Source organism: Triturus cristatus, chromosome 4_1, assembly GCF_964204655.1.
Source record: "Triturus cristatus chromosome 4_1, aTriCri1.1, whole genome shotgun sequence".
NCBI lineage: Eukaryota > Metazoa > Chordata > Amphibia > Caudata > Salamandridae > Triturus > Triturus cristatus.
Window position 1 is genome coordinate 356,942,595 of NC_140585.1, and position 23,282 is coordinate 356,965,876.

A 23,282-nucleotide genomic window follows, 5' to 3' on the forward strand; every position below is an offset into this window, starting at 1 on the left:
AGTGCACTACTAATAACTGAACAATAACAGCCAATATCGTATAAGCATTACAAAATATTCTTCGGGGGAATTCCCTCTGGGGATATGTGCCAGAGAAAGTCAGTGCACCTCATGTAGCGCAAGGGAGCCCGGAAAATCTTTATCATATGGCAGATGCATCAGGGCAGTTTACATCGTTGTAGGGGCGCATTGATGTAAGTATAAAGAAAAGTGTTCAGAGCAGCATGTGCTTCCTGCCGACTTAGGTTGGAACATGAAGCATAGTCTTACCGAATCTAGGTAGAGTTTCTAATCTTACTTAATTTGTCCTTAGTCGTCCTCATGAGTCGATGAGGATCGTCTTGATCCAGGGTCGTTGTCGTGTGGTGTAGGTGGGTGCTTCATGCAGGATTTTAGAAATTCCTGGGTTTGCTGCGGGCTATTGAAAATATGTATCTTTCCACAGTGCTGAACACGCAGTCTTGAAGGGTAGAGCATGGCGTATTGGATATTGGCTTGTTGGAGTTTCTTTTTGACAGGGATGATTTTTTTCCGTGCTTCCTGTACCGCCAATGTGAAATCCGGGTATAACGCAATTTTAACTCCATCATAAATCAAATCTTGCTTTTCCCTGGCTAGCCTCAGAGCAGTGTTGCGATCCTTGTAGTTGAGGATATGCGCCAAAATAGGACAGGGTGGCGCGCCCAGTGGTGGTCTCGTCGCAAGCGACCTGTGGGCTCTCTCCACCACCAACACTTTGGAGAATACATCCGCCCAAAAGATGCCCAGAAGCATTTGTTCGACATATTCCTCCATTAGTCTTGTAGCAGTGGACCTCCATTAGTCCTGTAGCAGTGGACCTCCACTATGCGTAAATTATTTCTGCGTGAGCGCGCTTCCAGGTCTTCACTTTTAGCAGCTATAACTTTCAAGAATTTCTCCATGCCTTGAGGTTTTGCCCAGCTAGTAGTAGAGTGGTCTGCAAGTGAGGAAATGTGCTGCTCTGCCTCTGATATGCGCCTGTCATGTTTTTCAAGTTTTTACGCAATAAAGTCTATGTGCAAGTTCATGGTATCCATTTTTGGTTCTATAGATGACGCATAGTGAGGAGTAGTGTTTTGATGTCCGCATCTTGTATTTGGGTGTGGGGAGGGTGTTCTTCCTCCCTTTGTGACTCCAAGTCCTCATAGGGGCTTGTTTCCGCGTAGAAAACTGTAGCTGTGCTTGTTTGCCTTCCATACACCCCATCCTGCAATTTATAACTCTGGGGGCTTTCGCTTGTTCCACACAATGACCAGCGAGTTTACTTTTGCAAGGGGACCTCAGATAAGAGGGATATGCGAGGCACTGTTGTGGTTTTATGCTCCTCTGCGCTTCTGACTGTGTCTGGACCCAGTCTCACATTACAGTGTGGTTCAGCCCACTAGCTCCACACAGGTGTGCTGCATAAGTCAGATGGCCCCAGCACACTTCAATCCGGATGGGCCTACCGCCCCGCTCGCTTCGCTGCGGTTTAGTTCAAACACCTCTGTTTATCGGCACAGGGCCCAACTCACCCTTGCGCCCGGATCACTGCAGCATGGGATGCAGATGCACAGTCCAACCTCACGATATTCACAAACTGTCAGTGCCCCCGCGGGCCCTCAGTGCAGCAGCCCTGAACCAAGTCAGCAGCACGGCCGCACCTCCCGCAGTCCCGCTACTACGGCCTACCATGGCTACGCGGCTCGCGCCGCCTCCCCAGTCCAGCACACCCACGGCCAAAGCTCCCACGGGGCACCCAGAGGCCCAATCAGCTCTCACCTGCCCAGCGGGCCAAAGGAGGCTGTCAGTGCAGTCCGTCGGGATCTCCCGTTAGCCACGCCGGATCACTGCAGCATGGGATGCAGGTGCAGTGTCCAGTCCCATGGTATTCACAGACCTTCAGTGCCCCCGCGGGCCCTCAGCGCAGCGGCCCGAACAAGATCAGCAGTGCGGCCGCGCCTCCCGCTGTCCCGCAACTACAGCCTACCAGGCTACGCGGCTCGCGCCGCCTCCGCAGTCCAGCACGCCACCTGCCAAAGCTCCCGCGAGGCACCCAGAGGCCCGAGCAGTTCTACCTGCCCAGCGGGCCAGAGGAGGGCGTCAGTGCAGACCGTCAGGATCTCCTGTACGCCACCCCGGGACCAGCCGTCACTCCAACATGGCAGCTTCTTCTTCAGATGGCCCCCTTCAGCCAACAGGTCGGGCAGATACCAGCGGGTCCCCGCCGCGAACGGCATCTCTGCGCCTCAGAGGTCAGGAATCTCGCTAGTAGCTGGAGTCTACAGGAGCCTCCGTCCCCGTAGATTTAGCTCCGCCGCACAGGTGTCCGCCATTTTGTACTCTGCCTCGCGGGTCTGGGCTGCAAATATGGATAGACAGTGTTGGAGGCCCAGGCCGCACACTATCAGCTCCTGAACGTCTCCACAGCTTCCCGATGCCTTTCTAGAAGCATGCCACAGGTTTTCGAGCGCAAATATTTCTCGGACATGCAGTATTATGACGGATAGTGCTCACGGGCTGACAGAGCCTCCCTAGGGTGAGGCCATCTTGTCCGCTGGCTCTCTAGCACCCCTCATAAATTAGCTTTTTAAATCAAGTTTTCAGCTTGTTGATCCTTGGTGGGAAGATCACTCAGGCCTCGCACAATACATGTGCTATTCGAACCGTTCTAAAACTGCATTCCGCCTAGAATTTTTATCTCTCTGGCAGTAAAATGGGTGCAGTCCAATACTTGGGCTTATGCCTGCTCTGACGACCCTGTATCCTCCACTGTGGTGGACCTAGGGTCAGCGAGTTGAGAAAGGCAGAGGTGACAGCCGGACAGATTCTTGTTGGCAGATCCAGAGTGGGTAGCAGGGATGTTGCTATCTGATAGGGAGATTAAGTTTTGGAATTCAATAGGTTTTAAAGAGTTTGGGGATTGTTTTCTACGGAGTAAATGCATTTCTGAGGAAGAGCTCTAGAAGTGGGGAACATTGCACACGTTTTGTTTTTTAAAAAATTGGTCAGATAGTCTATTTTTTAGCAGCCAATAGCCAGGGGGATGGTCAAAGTTCGCATTATATCAGCCATGCCTTGGTTAAAAGTAAATTAAGAGGAATAGGATACTGGTATAGACTGTCAAGGAATCAATCTTCGAAAGATGATATAGTTGGTTGTTTATTCAGGGTTCATGAAAAAACGCAATGTAACTTATCAGAAAGGGACTGGCATTCCATTTCAGAGATTGGATATAAATCTTTAAGTACGACAAATTATAAACTAATGCCACACTTATCTTGCTGGATGGCGTATTATACTCCAACAAGTCTTCATTAAATATATCCGTCGATTCCTGATAATTGTTTTTGCTGTCATCAGCAAGGACCATGAGATTGGCTCCACATATTTTTTACCTGTCCAAAACTAAAAATGTTGGGATGGAATTGTTTAATATCATAAATCAGGCTCTACACTCTAGAATAATCCAAGAAGCAAGCTTAGACTTATTCAGGATTTCCAAAGAGAGCCACAGGTTTAGTAAGGGAACACAGTTCTTTTACTCTATTGCGCTGATCCTTTAGCATGCAGAATTGAAGAACCAACCTCTTTCCATCAGTTCAGGGCTGGAAGTTAAAGATGATTGGCACTATGAAATTCGAAGAGGCATATGCAAAGCGGGTGGGGAGCGTGAAGAGGTTCAATGCTGTATGGCATTATTGGGAGCGAATTGTAGGTTAAGTGGTACTGTAATGTTGTTGGCGAACGCTGGCCATTTTTTTTTTAAACTGCGAATTGTAGTCTAGAGTAATTGTTATTGAAAAGTATTTTGCACCACTTTGCACTTTAGATCTACAAGATGCACTTTTTAAAGAATGCACTTGAAACTTATGTGAAATGTAAATTGACATTCTGTTCTCTGGAGTAAATGTTATTGAAAAGCATTTCGAATCACTTTGCACTTGCACATCGCACTTTATATACACAAAATGCGCTTTTTATGGAATGCATTTTGAATTGCTGTGAAATGTGAATTGACATTATGGTTCTGACTGCCTGGGCTAGGTACAAATGCATTTTGATATTTTATGTTGGGTTTTTTTACTATATAATGTCTGATAAGATAGATCCCTGCTTTCTATTTAAAAATCTATACTGAATGTATTTATTTCTGCTCTTTAAAAAATAAAGCTTTTTTTTTTTTTTAAAGGAACACTTTATTGACCCAACAACAGCAACACACTACATTTAGACCGTCCCATGAAAGAAAATCACTGTGGCCAATGTAAAGCAGGCACATAAACAATGATAATTAAACCATTTAGAGTCTTACGTCACATGTGGACTATATTCAATTCAGTGAACCTCTGGTAGAGCAGGAAACCAAAACCTCTTTCTAAAAAATAAGCATTACCTTATCTGGGGTTGTCAGATACAGTTCAGGCTAGCATTGCTGTAATTCTCTCCTACCAATCTTATGCCAATGGGATATACTTTGAAGATTCAGCTGTTGTGCTAAATAGACTTCTAAGTGTCCAAACCTCTACCATAAGGCCTCTACTGCATCTCTAGTGCCAGCTAGAAAACGTTTTTAGCTTTCATCAACTTAAGTCTATAATGCCTTCTAGTAAATCGCTGGGGGGAGAAGGACCGTCTGAAACTGCCTGGACCCAAGTCTTGCTCTCAACAAATGAATAAATATGAACTGCAGTTATAAGTCTTGGCAGTGTTATCATGGAGAAAGTAGTCCACTTGAAACGTGTATTGGAGGTTCTGTAATCTCAACTCAGAGAGAGCAAAGCAAAAATGTATAGTTAAAATAAAACTAATGTGAAACCAAACTATGAGTATATTTCCAAAACTCAAGACAGTTAAAAATCAATGAATACAATTTTATAATGTCCTCCTCTACCATTTGCCATTATTAGGACAGTCATCTTCTTGGTGAAGGTCATGTCTCTTTTTAATCCCTAAAATGGCAATGTTACATAGGCAGGCAGTTTGTAGAGAAAACCAGTATGCATGTGGACAACTAATTTGCACATTCAAACCACTGGAGCGCAGTAGGCTCCAGGTGTCACAGATAGGAATGGGAAGGGAACTTGTCTATCTGTGTTAACATTTTACAGGTGAGTAACCATGGCACAGAAAGAGCATGAAATCTGTACTCTGTGTCTAACTGCATACCTCTTGGCAAGACAAAGTTTTATTCGCAAAATTAGAAATAAGGCCCAAATTAATCATAATAGTTACACAGCATCAAAAATACATTTTCAGTGCAAATTCTTGTCAGTAGGGTACCTATTTTAATTTTAAACTGATAGTAATCAATGCTAAAACGTACTTCAATAAACCACAGACTACATAAAATATTCGTGTGAAGACATTGCACAGCACACATAGCCTACTGCTTTGATGTGATAACATCATGTATATATAATTCACCATTCACACGCAGAAGGCCTTCCAGCCTATTACGAATTTGTGTAAGTGTCTGAGCTACTCAAAAAGAATCATTGATAGAGAAAAATATTAGCTGCAGGGAAGGATTATGCTTATCACTTCTTTATGTTGTATTTCTCCATGATGTTTAATGCTTTGAAAAAGGACACTTTCAAATGGATGGCATTTACATGCTATCACCGTATTTAAACATAACCCTTTTCTATGATCATCTATCTGTATGGCTAACATGTTAACAGATCTCGGTAGGGATCTTTACATTGCCAATTAAGAAATAGGTCCAACAAATCCTATGTCAGGACCGGAGGCTCAGATTATGCATTTCTCTTCCTTTTCTAGTCTCAGCAGCACGATACACAACGTATATAACACTGTATAAGCATTAACTAGAAAAGACTACATATCCCGTGAGTCTTTGAAAAAACTTGAACATCATCCACCAATCTCCAGTCTCTTCTAATCATTCACAAAGGAAAATCACTTCCTCTTTCTTTGCTGTTCAGCGTACAGATAAGGGCTTTTTCCTTGTGAATGCTCAAATTTTCTGATATGTGTTATGATTTAGTGTATTAACAATCGCTTTTCCCCTTAGCTACGCTCCTCATCTGTTTGGTGTGCACTATCAGCGGCTCTGGGTCAGGGACGCTCTGTCTGGGCGTGAGTTTCTTTCACATGCTAAACTGAAAGTAGAGAGTCATCCTTTTCCCAACCCCCAGGGAGTCGATATGTGAAAAGAGAATCTTTACTCTTGGGATCAGCCCGCGGGGATAAGTATGTCAGTGGCGGCTGGTTATAACGGGCGAAAGGGGCGTTGCCCTACCAAGCATCCGAGAGGAAAGAGAGAATGAACGTACAACACGAAGCAGCTTTAAATAAAGTGCTCTCTGATTCGTGCTAACACAGATTCTTTCTGTTGCCTCTTAATGAAGAGCTGAGGAGCGAGACAAGTCGGAAGTCCTCGTGCGCATGTGCTAGGCTGCTAGCTGGGGCGACGGCTATCGCTCGCCCTTGAGGCACACACACGAGGAGAGTGATGTCAGCATGGTAGGAGTGGCCAGTAGAAGCGGTAATGGTTAACTTGTATAGGGGGCGCTTATGCTGTGGCCCAGGCGTTTTCAGCAGAGCGTCATTGAAATAAATGATATGGGGCAGGGCTGGCCTACATCGAGGAAGTGAAGTGGGTGGCAACAACTGACGGACTCCCTTCATGTTTGTACTGCTGTTTAAGCCTCCTGATTGGATGTTGGAGGCTGGGGGAGTGGGCTGGCTGTGGAAGATTTTGTCTAGGCAGCTCCGATTTCATTTCGGGTTCGGGATAATAATCAGAATGCAGCAGGTGTGCGTGCGTCGTGTATTGTGTTGTTGGCGCCTTGGCGGTTTATTATCCAGGAGGGACACCGACCAGACGAGATGGGACTTAACCAGGCGGCACAAGCTTTTGAGGTAAGCGAACAAGTATAATTTAATGTGGAACATAATCTACTCTCTTCCGGTCGAGTCGAGTGTTCATTGTGCTTTTTTTGTGTCAGCTTTATTCGGAACGAGATCACCAGTCAAATGCGAGCAAGGGTACAGTCAGTAGAAGACGAGGCCTGGGACTATTCCTTAAATTCGTAAGGATAACAGAGTGAAGACTATTTAGAATTAGAAAAGCGGTAGGATTTTGTTGGGCAAGTGCACCAGTGTTAATTACGGCAGTGCCTTGTTAGCATTTCACTTACTGTTTGCTAGCCACAATCGCAGCCGCAGAACAAGCTGCAATCTGTCTGTGGGCACGTGCGCAACATATTGAAGAATTATTAATAGCCTGCGGGTATTAACAAGCAATGCAATCTGGCAGGGATACAGTTTATGCCCTTGCATGCGCAGTTACTACGCTGTGCCTTCAGATGAGAATGCAAGTTCTCGGAGATTGAGATGTATTTTACCGAGATTATTATAAGCACTGCACTCTGATTAATGGCGTCCAATATCTATCTGCAGTACAGGTCGAGACCACCCTCCACACCTCTCCCTATCAGAGCGCTTGACTAATGTGGCAACAGAAAGCTCAGTGAAAGCCCACCCAGTGTTACATGGGTGGGTATAAATATTGTTAAACGAGGCCCGTTATGTTACAGGCTGACGGAAACTTAATGCTGAAGCCATCAGAAGTGCCCCAGAGAAACACGACCTCACAACAAAAGCCAAAAAAGTACTTTTGCATTTAATGCGGAGACAGTAGTGCAATGTTTTATAGGTGAATACGCGTGCGAATGTCGCACTACCAACACAGGAAAGGCAGCCCTCATTCTAAGGTTTATTGGTGCTTTCCTGCATAGCATCTGCCAAGTAACCTGTGGCTGGTTGGTTGATCTAGTAGGGTTTCAGTGTAATGCTTTTTGGGTTCGTTTCAGCATTCAGTTCACATTGTTGGTGAAGGCGGTTCAGTAAGTACGCTAAGCTGTATATGCCCTCGCACAACATTTTTCGCCCCACCACTTTCAAAATCCACCAGCCGCCCCTGAAGTATGTGTCGATGCTTTTGTCATAAATGGAGAGCACAACACCTCATTGGCACCACTAGAGGTCACGTGTTCTTCTCGTGGCGATCACCGCGCAACTCGGTGACCACTCTTTCTGCTGGAGAGGCATTTGAATTCCTAAGCGCGCTGCGATCCTGTCAATTTCAATCTCCAGTGCAAGAGGTAAATACCGCTGAGACATACATTTCAGTTTGGTGACTGGGCCTTGTGAATTAGAGGGCGCATACGTTTCTAAACAAACACTGACATCCAACAAGAGTCTTCTGGAAAAACCAACTACATCTCAGCCAAGGGCAATATAATTTGACAAGTCACCTGAACTCAGATACAAGTGATGATAGAGAACTTATGGATTTAATTAAGGAGGAGCAGGTGGTTCTGCAAATTCACGAGGACCTTGTAATGCTATTGATGCAGAGAGACATTTTCTCAGCCTTGCTGTCCCTGAGTAGGCAAATCATTATGTTGGAGGCAATAAGCAGTGTTCCACCCCCTGGACGAGAAGATAGGGTCCCTCGCACCCTCTGCCGGAGACAATCGAGCGCAGTTATGGGGAAATGGAAAACCAAGTTCCCACGACACAAATCATTTCACCATAAGACACCTTTGAAAGGCTGCGCAAAGCATTCCTGAAAAGGTAGGCAGAAGCCCTAGACAATCACGAGGCTGACAAACACCAAGGGAATACCTCCGAAGATACCTTCTCCGCACTGGGAGAGAATGTCGATGCCAGAGGCGATTCTGATAATCGGGATGAGAATTTGGGTGAAATAAACAGGCCCCAGTAGACCATGGCAGCCAGAAGGCAGCTTCAAACATGCCAGGGTAGATGAAAATGGTGGAGACACCCCACAGGGGTCTACAATACCTCTGGACATACTGAATCGTACCATATTCAATCAGGGGATTATAAATCGCACTACTCACCCGCTGGGGGAGGGAGCGGCGGCGGCTCCGAGTTAGGTTAAGAGCCAGTTCTTGAGGTCCTTCCTGAACGTGTGCAGGGTCGGGGAGCGTCTGATGTTCACAGGGAGCGTGTTCCAGGTTTTGGCAGCGATGTGGGAGAAGGCTCTTCCGCCAGTTCTGTTTCTGCAGATGCGGGGGACTTCTGCCAGGGCAAGGTCGGCAGAGCGGAGGTTTCTCTTGGGTACGTGGAAGGATACTCTCTCGTTGAGGTATTTGGGTGCGCTGTTGTGGAGAGATTTGTAGGTGTGGATCAGAAGTTTGAAGGTGACCCTCTTCTCAACGGGGAGCCAGTGTAAGTCTCGTAGGTATTTGGTCATGTGCTCCTGGCGTGGTGTTCTCAGGACTAGTCTGGCTGCGGCGTTCTGGATGGTCTGGAGCCTGTGTGGGAGCGTTTTGTGGATCCTGGGGTAGAGGGCGTTGCCATAGTCCAGTGAGTGCGTGGGTGACGGTCCTTCCGCAGTCGGGGGAAGGGGTCCACTTGAAGGTCTTACGGAGGATGCGCAGGCAGTTAAAGCTGGCGGAGGCGACGGCGTTGACCTGGCGGTTCATGGAGAGGGAGGAGTCCGGGATGATGCTGAGGTTACGGGCGTGGTACGTGGGTGTGGGTGGGCTCCCGAGGGCGGAGGGCCACCAGGTGCTGTCCCAGGCGGAGGTGCAGGGGCAGAGGATGAGGACCTCTGTCTTCTCTGAGTTATGCTTCAGGCAGCTATCGTTCATCCAGGCTGCCACGCTCTGCATGCCCTTCTGGAAGCAGAGTCTGGTGTCTTCAGGGTCCTTGGTGAGCGAGAGGATGAGCGGAGTGTCGTCGGCGTAGGATACGATGTTGTGTCTGACGATGGTGGCGAGGGGGGGCCATGTAGATGTTGAAGAGCATGGGGCTGAGTGAAGATCCTTGGGGGAACTCCGCAGTTGATTTCAGTCGGTTCGGAGAGGAGCAGGGGGAGTCGGATCCTCTGGGTTCTGTCGCAGAGGAAGGATTGGATCCATTTGAGGGCGGTTCCTTGTATTACTGCGTCGTGTAGTCTGGCTGCGATGGTGCGATGAGATACTGTGTCGAAGGCTGCGGAGAGGTCAAGAAGGATGAGTGCCGTGGTGTGTCCCTGGTCGTGCAGCATGCAGATGTCGTCAGTTGCGGCGAGGAGGGTGGTCTCGGTGCTGTGGTTGCTGCCGAATCCGGACTGGGAGGCGTCCAGGATGGAGTTCTCTTCCACAAAGGCGGTGAGCTGGGTGTTCACTAGCCCCTCTGTGACTTTGGCTGCAAAGGGGAGGAGAGAGATGGGCCGGTAGTTCTTCAGGTCCGTTGGGTCGGCCGATGGTTTCTTGAGGAGGAGTTTAACCTCTGCCTTCTTCCATTCGGCGGGCAGATGCCTGATCAGAGGGAGGCGTTGATGGTCAGCTCTAGTTCGGGTGCAATGACGGTGGCGGCCCTGTGGAAGATGTGTGGTGGGAAGGGGTCCGTAGGGGTTCCGGAGTGGGTCTTCTTCATGGTGGCTGTGATGAGTTTGGTGGTAGCAGGGTCCCAGGATGAGATGATGGGATTATCTACGGTGGTCGGTAGGGCGGTGGTGTTCGTCTTTGGTTCGCTGAAGTTGTCGTAGAGGGACTTGATCTTCAGATGGAAGTAGGAGCTGAGCTTGTCGCAGAGTCCCTGAGAGGGTGTGACGTCTGTGGCGTCGCAGGTGGGTTTTGCGAACTGCTGTACGACGTTGAACAGTTCCTTGGCGTTGGTCGCATTGGTCTGAACTTTGTCTCTTATGAAGGCCTGTTTGGTGTCCGTGATGCGCAGGTGGTATTCCTTCAGGGCGTACCTGTGGTCGGTCCGTGCTTCCGTGGTTTTCAGGTTCTGCCAGGATTTCTCTAGGCGTCTGCAGGAGCATCTGGCTTCTTGGAGTTCTGTGGTGAACCAGGCGGCTTTCGGCAGGCATAGTTGTGCGGGTGGGCGGAGGGGCACGAGCTCGTCGGCGCAGCAGGAGACCCATCGGTGAAGATCCCTGGCAGCAATGTTCCGGTCTGTCGTGGTGCTGGGCTGGTGTTGAGGAGTTGCTCTGTGACCTTGCTCCAATTCAGTCGTGGCTGGCGTGGGGCGGGTTTGGGTGCGGAGGTGTGGCTGAAAGTGAAATGGACGCAGTGGTGGTCAATCCAGAGGGGCTGGGTGTGTGGTGGAAGTGGATGTTTGTACCTCCCGCGAAGATGGGGTCGAGGGTGTGGCCTGCCTTGTGCGTGGGTGTGTTGCCGAGTTGTTTCAGTCCTAGGTTGGCATGGTTGTCGAGGGCAGTGGAGTCGGGGGTCGCTGCCGTTGACGAGGTGGAAGTTCAGGTCCCCGAGAAGAATGTAGTCCGTGGAGGTGATGGCGTGGGGTGCGGCAAGGTCGGCGATGGATGCTGCGTGGTGGGTGCGAGGTGGAGTGGGGGTCATTCGTGCTGATGTGGAGAGGCAGAGTGGGGTCTTGTGTGCGATGGCTAGTCCTCCTCCTGGGCGGTGAGGACAGTCCTTTCTCTGGATATTGTAGCCGTCCGGGATGGCGGCGGCAAGGTCTGGACCGAAGGTGGCGTGTGTGCATGTTTCCGTGAAGAACGCAACGTCGGGCGAGAGGGTGTCGAGTAGTTCCCAGATTTCTATGGCGTGTCAGTGAACGGAGCGCACGTTGAGCAGGATGCATGTCAGGGCTTCGGTGGGGTGCACGTCGGGAGTTCCTTTGGCTGTTGCTGGGCCTTTGTCGATATTGAAGGTTATGCGGCAGGGCCAGCATGAGAACTGCCCGTGGGTGTTGATAGGCGAGGATCTTGCGCAGTCGGCTTGTCTTCCGGGTTTGAGTGCGTGGAGGCTGTTGGATTCGTAGTGGAGATGTCTAGGAGAACCAGGGGTCCTGGCGCTGGGCGCAGTCGGATCGCGGACGGGCGCAGACTGGCTTGCCTTCGGCGTGGCACCGGCGCATCCGCGCAGCGGCCGCCATTATGTAGGGGAAGGGGGAGGGAACGAGTAGCTGGAAGGCGGGAGCGGAGAGTCCGGGGGCGGGGTCACGGGTGATTGCGGCAGCGTTGAGGCCAAAAGAAAACGGCGGGAAGAAATTACAGATTAGAGTACAGCAAAGAAGAGAAAAACAGGGATTACCAATCAGGGAAATGATCCGCAGTTAGGGAACAGTGCGTAAGACAGACGTACAACAAAATCAGGCACAAAAGAGAAAAACGAGCAATAAAACAGGCACAAATGAGGAAACGAGAAATAATCAGCAACAAATGAGGAACACTAGAACCAGTGGCAGGGTAGCCTCGAACCCTGCACGTAGGGGCTGGCAGGCACCACACAGCACAGCGGAGCTGCCGGGGAGAGTGTGAACCTGGGACCGGAGTCTGAGGTCTCTATTCGTTCAGATTGCTCCTCGGTACCACGCGAAGACCGATGCTCGCCCTGTCTCCATGATGATAATCTAGCCAAAACAATCCATGTTCAGCAGATTGGGATACAGCGTCAAAGGTAGGCCAATATATGCACAGCCGCATAAAGAAGCAGATGAATAAAGAAGTTTGGGGTAGACTCAAAGCGGAATGCCCACAGCCATTGTAATCGATAGTAAAATGGATACCTCTGTAACTAAGTTTTATTAAGGACACGAAAAAGGGCCTGGACTGGTTCTTGGAACTCCTGTCAGGACAAACTACTTGATGTGCTGTGGTCATTAACAAAAATACTTGATAAGGCTGAAGAGACCCGAGAGACTGGCAACCTGATTGACCCAAACATCCTATTCGGATGTGCCCAATTGGTGTTAGACTTGGCATCTTTTGGCGTGTTTCCCCTGAGTTTTTGCTTTCTGACCTCCCTGTTTTTGATGGCGTATTTCTGCGCACTTTTCTCACAGCTGATCAGTGGTAAAGTGCAAGTGCTCCTGTGGTATGAATATGCTACTTACCAGTATGCATCTGTTCTTGGCATGTAGAGCTGCAGATCTATACACTTTTGCATAGATTGCCATCTGGTGTTGGGCCCGGATGTTTGCAGTTTGTGACTCCTCCTTCGGTCCGTACTGCACATGGGCTTCGGCTCCATCCTCCGATTGTTTTTCGCCAGCAGGGAAAAGATGGAGCGTAGTGATAATAGTAAGAAACCCATGTGTGTGTATCTAAATAAGATAGACTGGAACAGATACAGGTAGCCGGGGAGGCGGGTGGGCGTGTATAGATCTGCAGCTCTACATGCCAAGAACAGATGCATACTGGTAAGTAGCATATTCCGTTCGAGGCATATGAGCTGCAGATTATACACTTTTGCATAGATTATATAGCAGTACCCAACCTTAGCGGCAACCACCGGTATCCGTTGCAGTGGTTTGAAAAAGTGTCTTTAGTACAGCCTGGCCCACACTAGCTTGTTGTTTAGAGTGCACGTCTACACAGTAATGTTTTGTGAAGGTGTGCGGTGTTGACCATGTGGCTGCTTTGCAGATGTCATCTAAGGGTATGTTCCCTAGAAACGCCATAGAAGCCCCTATCTTTCTTGTAGAGTGGGCTTTAGGTGGAACAGATAATGTTCTTTTTGCTAGCAAATTTGTATGCACTTTACAATCCACCTAGCTATCCCTGATTTAGAGATGGGGTTGCCCTTATGCGGTGGTGAGAAGGAGACAAACAACTGTTTAGTCTTTCTGAAAGGTTGCGTTCTTTGTATGTAGTACAGTAAAGCCCTTTTAACATCAAGTGTATGTAGAGCCCTTTCCGCAACAGACTGAGGTTGCGAGAAAAAAAACGGTAATTCCACCGATTGATTGAGATGGAAGGGGGAAATGACCTTGGGCAAAAATTTGGGATTTGTGCGAAGTATCACCTTGCTGTGATGTATCTGTAAAAAGGGTTCTTGTATAGTGAACGCTTGTATCTCACTAACCCTTCTAAGGGAAGTGATAGCTACAAGGAAGGCTGTTTTCCAAGTGAGGAACTGTAGCTCACATTTATGCATTGGTTCGAAAGGCGGGCCCATTAGCCTTGTAAGAACTACGTTTAGATTACATACAGGGGAAGGTGGTGCCCTGGGTGGAATTACTCGTTTAAGGCCTTCCATAAAGGCTTTAATAGCAGGCACTCTGAACAGTGATAAATGCTGTCTGTTTTGCAGGTAAGCAGCAATTGCTGCTAGGTGTAGACGTATGGATGAATATGCCAGGTTACACCTGTGAAGATGGAGCAGATAGCATATGATGTGCTGTATGGATGCATCTAAGGGGTCGATTGTATTGTTACGGCAGTAAACAACAAATCTCTTCCACTTTGCGGCATAGCATGCTCGAGTGGTAGGGCGTCTGGCTTCCCTGATAATGTTTATGCAATCAGGGGGACGGTTAAGGTATCCAAATTCTAAGATTTCAGGAGCCAGATCGCAAGGTTGAGCTGAGCTGGGTCCGGGTGCCTGATTTCTCCATGGTTCTGGGTTAGGAGGCATGGGGACAGGTACAGCTTTTGGTGTGGTACCACTGAGAGCTGTAGTAGTGTGGTGTACCACTGCTGCCTGGCCCATGTTGGAGCTACTAGAATGAGTCTGAGGGAGTGCTGTTGTAGCTTCCTTACCACTAATGGAATTAGTGGGAGAGGTGGAAAGACGTATGCAAATTTGCCTGACCAGTTCATCCATATCGCATTGCCTTTGGACAATGGGTGTGGGTATCTGGCGGCGAAGCTTGGGCATTTTTTGTTTTCGTGGGTGGCGAAGAGGTCTATCTGAGGATGCCCCCACTTGTGGAAGAATGGGTGAAGAACTTGTGGATGCAGTTCCCATTCCTGCATTTGCTGCGTTTGTCTGCTGAGCAGATCTGCCATGGTGTTTTGTATGCCTGGGACGTGTTGTGCCAGGAGAAAGATTTTTTGTGGAATCGCCCATCTCCATATGCTCTGTGCTAAGCGGGAGAACAGGGGAGAGTGTGTCCCCCCCTGTTTTTGAATATAGTACATTGCAGTCATATTGTCTGTGCGAATTAGGACTGCCTTAGCTGAAATTTGTTTCTGAAACGATTTCAGGGCTAGAAAGATCGCCAACAACTCCAGATGATTGATGTGGAGTAACCTCTGTTGTGGCGTCCATACACCTTGCACTGTGAGGTGTAATAGGTGCGCTCCCCAGCCGGAGAGCGATGCGTCCGTTGTTAGAATCACCTGAGGAACCGGGTCCAGGAACGGTCACCCTTTGGAAAGGTTTGTGGTGTTCCACCACTGCAGAGAGCGATGGGTGCGACCGTCCACCAACAACAGATCCGTCAGCTGTCCCTGGGCCTGGTTTCACTGACGTGCTAGGCACTCTTGGAGTGGACGCATGTGAAGTCTTGCATGAGGCACTATGAAAATGCAAGACGCCATCATCCCCATTAGTTTCATGAACACTCTTGCTGGGAGAGAGTGCTGAAGAAGGAACTTTTGGCGCAGGGCTTGCATGCTTGCGATCCTGGCTGAGTTGGGATAGGCTATAGCTTTTGAGGTGTCTATAGTGGCACCGAAGTATTGCTTTGTGTGAGAGGGTATCAAGTGGGACTTTTGGTGATTCACCGTAAAGCCTAGCTGGTGGAGTAGTTGTATGGTAGTGTTTGTATTTTGTACACACTGGTGGTAGGACGCGGCTTTTATGAGCCAGTCGTCCAGGTAGGGGAAGACGTGAATGTTTTGTCTTCGGAGGTGTGCTGCCACTACTGCCAGGCATTTGGTAAACACCCGTGGTGCGGTTGTGACCCCGAAGGGGAGAACCTTGAACTGATAATGTTGGTTGTCCACCACAAATCGGAGGTACTTTCTGTGAGCCGGGTGTATTGGGATATGAAAGTATGCGTCTTTCAGATCCAGTGTAGTGAGAAAGTCGCCCTGACGGAGGAGTGGGAGAACTTGCTGAAGAGTTACCATATGAAAATGGTCTGAATGGATGTATGCATTTAGCGGCCGGAGGTCTAGAATGGGCCGTAGGGTCTCGTCTTTCTTCGGTATGAGAAAGTACAGAGAGTAGACCCCTAGATTTTGCTGATTGATGGGTACCTGCTCTATCGCGTGTTTTTGCAGGAGGGAGAGTACCTCTTGTTTCAGAAGTGTGGTATGTTCATGTGACATCGCACGGTGTCTGGGTGGAATATTTGGGGGGGTAGAAGTTAGTTCGAGACAGTACCGTGAATAATTTGGGTTACCCATTTGTCTGACGTTATGGCTTCCCAGGTGTGAAGGAAGTCCTGTAGTCTGCCCCCGACCGGAGTGGAATAGTCTGGGGGGAGCGGGGGAAAGTCATTGTGTGGGCGGTGTGGCAGAACGGGCGGTGTTGGTTTTGCCCCTGGCTTTATTATTGTTTCCTCGATATCCACCTCTTTGGTAGCCCTTTGAGAAGGTATTTTGAGGAGGGAACTTGTAGGAAGTGGAGGCGTTATCGGAAGAGTAACCTCTGCCAGAGCCTCAAAAGGAGGAACGGCGAAAGGAGCGTCTAGGGGTTTGTGATGCAGGGCTCCCATAGACTTCGCCGTATCCGTATCCTTCTTCATTCTTTCCAGGGCTTCGTCTACTTTTGGGCCAAATAAGTGTTGTTGGTCAAAAGGGTGGTTTAAAATAGATGCTTGGACCTCTGGTTTAAAGCCTGAAATTCTGAGCCAGGCGTGACGGCGAAGTAGGACACTGGTGTTTATAGCCCTGGACGCCGTGTCTGCTGCGTCAAGTGCGCATTTGATAGAGGTGTTGGTAATAATCTTCCCCTCTTGTATGAGCTCATGAGCCTTATTCTTATATTTGTCTGGGAGATGCTGCATGAGAGCCTCCAGCTCATCATAGTGCGCTCTATCGTACCTTGCCAGCAGCGCCTGTGTGTTGGCGATGCGCCACATATTGGCAGCTTGGGAGGCAGTGTGTTTGCCTGACGCATCTAAAAGCTTGGACTCCTTATCAGGTGGTGGGGCTTCACCAGATGACAGAGTTGGAGCGCTTCCTAGCTGTGGAGACCACAAATGAGTCTAGGGGCGCAGGTCCTTTAATATAGATAGGATCCGTGGGGGCTGCCTTGTACTTTTTTTCTATTCTGGGGTTTAAGACCCTAGCTCTAACGGGGTCTTTGAAAACCTCTGTGGCATGCTTGGTCACCCCTTTAAGCATGGGTAATATAGCGGGGGGTTTGTCTGCTATGTCAAATGTGTCAAGTAGGAAGTCTTCCTCAACTGGATCACTATGTAATTCCACCCCATGGTAATGTGCCGCCCGTTGTAAGAGGTGGTGGAACCCCATGGAGTCCTCTGGTGGAGACGGTCTGGATGGATAGAGATCATCCTGAGGCACATCTGGGACATCGGGATTGTGATAATCCTCCCATGGGTCAGGTGTTCCCGGAGGAGTGGGGTCCTGCGGGGCATCTGTGGGATCATAGAATGGATCTCCATGGTCATCAGGGTCTGGAGACGGGGTTGGAGACCGGTGAGGCAAGGGTGGAGAAGGTGGGGGAGGAGATGGAGGGGGCGGAGGAGGAGGAGGAGGTGGAGGTGGTGGGGAGGGTGCTCTGAACGGGGATGTGGCAGAGTCCTTCCGTTTTGGTGGTGGAGGAGGAGTTGGTTTGTCCAAAAGTCTTTTCTTGACAGACAACATTAAATGTCCAGTCCTTGGATCCTTTGTTAAAGTCTTTTGAAGAGGATCCGGTGCGAAAAGCTCCTCCGGCACCGATTCGTCCATCGGTGCCGACGTTTTCGGAACCGAAGGCTTCGTCGGTTTATCCGCGCCATGCTTTCTCTGAATGTCCGATTTTTTGGTCGGCGCCGAGGCATGCTTCGGCACGGAAGCATCGGTGCCGAGGGATTTATGTTTGGTCGGCACCGAGAGGCCAGGTTTCGACACCGATGGCTTCGGAACGGAACGTGTTTTCTTCGGCGCCGAAGAATGTTTGTCGGCGCCGCTAGGAGGCTGGCTCGAGCCCGAGCCGCCAGGAGACTTGTGATGCTTTTTCACCGGGCCCGAAGGTGGGGTGATGGAAGCAGTATGCTTGGCTTTCCCTAGGCCCGGAGGCGAAGGGGTAACCGGAGTCTCTTTCGGTATGGGCGCGGGAGGGGGAGGGGGTAGAGTACTCACGACCCTCTGCGCCGGTGTGATCTCCTCCACGTCGGAGTCGTCGGCCTCGGAAGCGCTGACGATATCTTCCTCCTGCTCGATGTGCTGCTGTCCCGAAGCTCCAGTGTCTTCTCCGAAGATGTCAGGTGGAGCCGAGGTCGATGAGTGCGACATGGTGCGTCGAGCTCGTCGATCCCGAATAGTCTTTTTCGATCGAAAAGACTTGCAGGCGGTGCAGTCTCGGGCCTCGTGTTTGGGAGAGAGGCAGAGGTTGCACACCTGATGGAGATCAGTGTGGGGAAATTTAGACCCACATTTCGGGCACTTCTTGAAAGGAGTCCTTTCCATCGGCCGAGACCGGAGTCGAGATAGGCCCGAAAGCCGCCGCCGATGTCTAGAATCGAGGAAGTGCCGAAGAGAGAGATGAAGAAGTCGATTCCGTCTAAAGAATCTCGATGGACGAGGATTTTTCGTCGAAGGTCGAACTGGAAAGGTTCGAAGCCGGAGCACGAAGTATTACATCCGAGCCCGATGGCGGAAAAAAACAATCTGAGGATGGAGCCGAAGCCCATGCGCAGTACGGACCGAAGGAGGAGTCACCGAACTCGTGACTTCCAAAGACTGTCCAAGAACAAAAACAAACTGCAAACATCCGGGCCCAACACCAGATGGCGATCTATGCAAAAGTGTATAATCTGCAGCTCATATGCCTCGAACATTGTGTTATGGATTGGCGTTTCCATGATTGGATATTTGATTTACTTGTTAGTCCCTAATAAAGTGCACTGAGTGTGCCGGGGACTATGAATCAAATGCTACTAGTGGACCCGCAAAAACAACAGTTGATGGACAGAATGCAGAACATTGTCGTACATTCACCCCAGTACAGCGATCTGGGCCTAAATCCATCGTTTTTTTGCTCACCATGTCGTTCCAGTTTGAACCCAGCCATATGCAAATCAGCCTTGACCCTGTGCCTCATGGGAACAGTTCAGCCCGAACTGCCAAGCCAGGTCCTCCCTGAACTGGAAACAAGCATCCTAGGACCGGTTTCGGGGTTTCTACGCCACTGGAGTCAAACTATCCTGGCTGAAGAGGGGTGAAACCCCGAAACCGGTCCTAGGATGCTTGATTCCGGTCCAGGGAAGAATTGGCTTGGCAGTTCGGGCTGGACTGTTCCCATGAGGCACAGGGTCAAGACTGATTTGCATATGGCCATGTCTGAACTGGGGCGGCGTGGTGAGCAAAATAACGATGGATTAAACCCAGATCTGTGACTGGGGGTGAATGTTTTGCCAATGTGCAACATTCCATCCATCATCTTGTGTGTTTTACTAGTGGACCTGCAGCACTGATTGTGCTACCCACATGAGTAGCCCTGAAAAGGTAACTCAGACCCGCCATTGCGGAGTCTGCATGCAGTTTGTAACTGCCATGTCGACTTGGCCAGTGCACACACTTGCCAGTCCCTCACCTTCCATTTTCTTACATGTCAGTCACCCCTAAGGTAGGCCCCAGGTACCCCTGTGGGCCGGGTGCAGTGTCTGTGAAAGGTAGGACATGCCCTGGTGTGTGAGGCATGTCCTGATGGAGAATTACGGCCAATTTCGTTTTTCGCTATTGTATAGCTACCTGTTGCCCATAGGACAAAAAGGAGAGTTTGTTTATAACATCTAATAAACATAAGTGGCTCGGGGAATTAGGTAGGAAAAAAAAGTTTAGTATGCCTGAACTCAGAATCTAAAGCTGCATATTTTAGTGAAGCTGATTTTTACGTTCTGTGTTTGAAAAAAAACACTTTTAAAAAGTAGGTATTTTCTTGCTCAGTCATCCCGTGTGCCTCTGCTGGAATATGGATTGCCTGTCTGGGTTTTGGATGCAGAAGGCTGGGGAGCAGGAGTGGCTCCATATAGTCTAGGTGGGTCAGGAAAGGGCTGAATAGGCCTGGGCTGCAATTGGGGAAGGGAAAGATTTCCTTGCACCTCAAAGGGCCTGGTCTGCCTCTGACCATGCCGTCTTCACCTCCTGCCAGGAAGTCACACCAGAGAAGGCAGAACTGGTTCTGGCTGGGCACAGACACTCTGCCTAAGAGATCAAAGGCTTTTGGGATATAAATATTGGGGCCCAGACCCCTGGACTTTGGAACTCTTTTGGACCAAGCAGACTGCCATGAAGAAGAGCTGGAGAAGCTGTGAGGAGGAACTACCACTTTGCTGTGTGCTTTGCTGTGTTGGCATGCAGTGGCTGCTTCTGTCTTGGGCAGTGAAAGGACTGGACTGAACTTTCTGAAATCTACTTTGTGAGTTTCTCCAAGGGCTTGAGGTAGAGCTTTCCCCCTGTTCAAGAAGTCTCAGGAACAGCAAAGATTTCAAGCTCTTCTGCCCTCAGCACTGGGGACTGTGTGTTTTGTGCTGCAACAGAGAAAAAAGCAACCCAACGCCATCTATGATGCCGCTGCTGACTCCGTGTCCTGAAGACACCACAGAGGGCGCCGCCACCACCAAGCCACTGCTCGCACCGCGACCTGTGGGCTTTGCACCGCCTCGCTTCACGACGACGCCTTGATATCCCCGACAACGCCGCTCCATGCCGAAATCTACGCCGCTGCTTGCACCGTGGTTCGAGGGTAATGCTCATAAAGTTACACGATGCACTGCCCTTATCCTGCACTGCAGCCTTGGCCTACCAACGCCGTCAGCTGACGACAGCGCTTCAGCAACGACGACAACGCTGATTGCACCGTGACCTGCCAGCACCGCGACGAGCACCGACTTCACCTCGCACCGCGACCCTGGTTTCACCGACGACGCCATCTGCCGCCGCCACCGAGCCGCTGCTGGCACCGCGACCTGAGGGCACCGCACGCCACACCGCTGCACTTCGCACCGAAGCACCCGAAACCTGCGCTCCTGACTTCAACACAGAGGAGTTCGACCTGCAACGCGTGTGACTTTAACGGCCCGACAACTCCTGCACTGTCCTCCTGAACCTGGCCGACAAAAAATCCAATTTCTAACACTTGGGCAATGCAAATTGAACACTATCCACAGAACGCAGGTGCTAGCTATTGATCAAAATAAATCCCAATGTCATTGCACAACATTAAATGGGACAAATGGATTTCTAAAGCATCTTATCAGTTGGATATCAGCTATAAAACTCCACAACCGTACTGGGTTTATGTCACTGTCGTGTTTATATCACCAAGTAGGATACCCGCTGTAATGTGTTCAATTTGCAAATGTTTTCAATTCTTGGGGTAGACTGGAGTATAGTTTGCTGTCATTGACTATATGTGAAAATTGTGATTTTGTTTTGTTTTTTAAAAACTCCCCGTAAAAAATTTTAAAACACCCTTTTTAAATGACACCGCTCGATACACCACCAACTCGAATATCAGTCCTGGAGGGTCGGTTCCATGACAGATTTTTAGCCTATCCAAAGTTAGATCAATGTAGTTATCCTAAAAATATGGCATGTATCCAGCCCGCCAGGACTGATATTGGAGAACCCTGGTCTAGACCAAAAAAAAAGTCCCATTGTGGAATCCACTAGTGGTTTATATAAAAAGTACAAAGCAACAATTCAATCAGTTTCAACTAATTTGCTGGCCTTTTTTCCCCAAGTCGGGTCTGGAGACTTTAAGATGATATTTTCTCCCAACAACCGTAACATCGAGTCAGTGTAAAGGAGCGACAAAGCATATGTCAGGGGAAAAAGAAACACACTAAACAAACATTTCAATTCATTCATGGGTTTTTTTTTATATAACCTTTCCTATTAGTGACGCTCTAAGCTGATCGTTCTGGACCTACACAGTTGATTGCACAGTTAAGGTACCAGTTTCGGAATCCTACTTATGCACTTTATCTGACAAACATTCAGACAACATCATGCCAAGTATTAAACGCCAAACAAATAAAGGACAATAATTTCAAAAATGCAAACAACATATTTTCAGGCACTACTTCAGGTGTGTTCAGTTGGAACCAGCCAAAGACTTGAATTCAAACTGAAGCACCGACCAAGCAGGTTAACAAATGTGAATCAAGGCAATTTGCAAAGATTTCACTTAGCGCTTTTCTTGTTCCAAAACATCCACAAACAATTGGTCTCTTTGTATTCTGCAAGACTTACTGAGATCTCTTACCTTGGGAGTACAGAAGAATCTGCATCTCCAGTAGAACACAAGTGAAAAGCTGTACCAAATTTTCCAATCCCAACAGTTCAAAAGCTTCCCGAAGGGGGTAGTCTGACAGCGGAAGTTCACTGAGGCCAGGCCTCTGGCAAATGATTGGTTCATAAACTCCATAAAGTTTTAGCGACCTTCCTGGGGGTGGAAGAGGAACTTCGTAAAGAACGTTATGGATGTAACTCTCCAGGGGTAATGGTGGCGGCTGCTGAGATGTAACTGCTTTGTGGAGTTGGGAAAGAAACTTCCTGCAGGCTTGCATGAAGGGCAGAGGGGTAATGAGGCATATGCTCTTTGATACATACAAAGTGTCCTTGCTGATGTCATAGGAATTGTACTGATGGAGTTTGGCCAATGACGTTGCATCTCCTTCATCCGTGCTACTTGCGAGGGAATCCATGCTACATGACGAGGAGGCATATACGCTGCTGTAGTGCTCTGCATTGTGCATCTGGTAAAGAGTCTGCATAGCAGTACAGATTTGCTTACTTGTTACCACCTCATAAAATGTGAGACAAAATCCATAAGTACGAGAGCCATCTTCCCGTGTGATGATGAATGAATGGAACTGAGGTTCTCGGTTATCAGCTTGTGTCCTGAAGCTTAGACCTTTGGGCATGCATAACTGCAAATATGAAAACAAGTCAATTAATTATCATTTTCAGTATTCCGAAATGACACACATTATAAAGTGCTATATAATAATAATTGCTAGCTGTATTTCTTTTCTTTTCAGAGTGATGCTTGAAATTCGTATTTTTTATGTCCATCTTTGAAGGCATCTGAAGGGTTACAAAAGACTAATCCTAGCTGTCATGTGTTCAGACTAAGGGACTGATTAAAGTAGTGTGGAATTCCAAGTGGAATTCCAAGAGTCCTGGGCGGACAGACTGATCAATATGGGCCAGAATTACCTCATGGTATTCCTGCAATACTTGTTAATTACCCAATAGGGGATAGCTGTTCAGACCAGATTTTACTAGGGCAGAGTTCCTCACAGTAATCCCTGTGATAGGTGGTAAATGTAAACTGGGGATTTAGTAAAAGGCGAAGGTAAGAGAATCGGGCTGGCAGGGAAGGGGTGACTGTCAATAAAAAGGGTAATTGAGATGGGGA

At 48.7% G+C, this 23,282-nt stretch overlaps 1 protein-coding gene across 4 annotated transcripts in view; it reads right to left on the minus strand.

The window, feature by feature from the left end:
- DENND5B (DENN domain containing 5B) overlaps positions 1 to 23,282 on the minus strand; it is a 535,468-nt gene that overhangs the window by 317,432 nt on the left and 194,754 nt on the right. For all 4 annotated transcript variants that reach the window (XM_085652367.1, XM_085652366.1, XM_085652363.1 and 1 more), the window contains one exon: positions 22,125 to 22,791. In XM_085652367.1, coding sequence (XP_085508493.1) covers positions 22,125 to 22,791 — 667 coding nt within the window. The remainder of the gene's footprint in view (positions 1 to 22,124; positions 22,792 to 23,282) is intronic.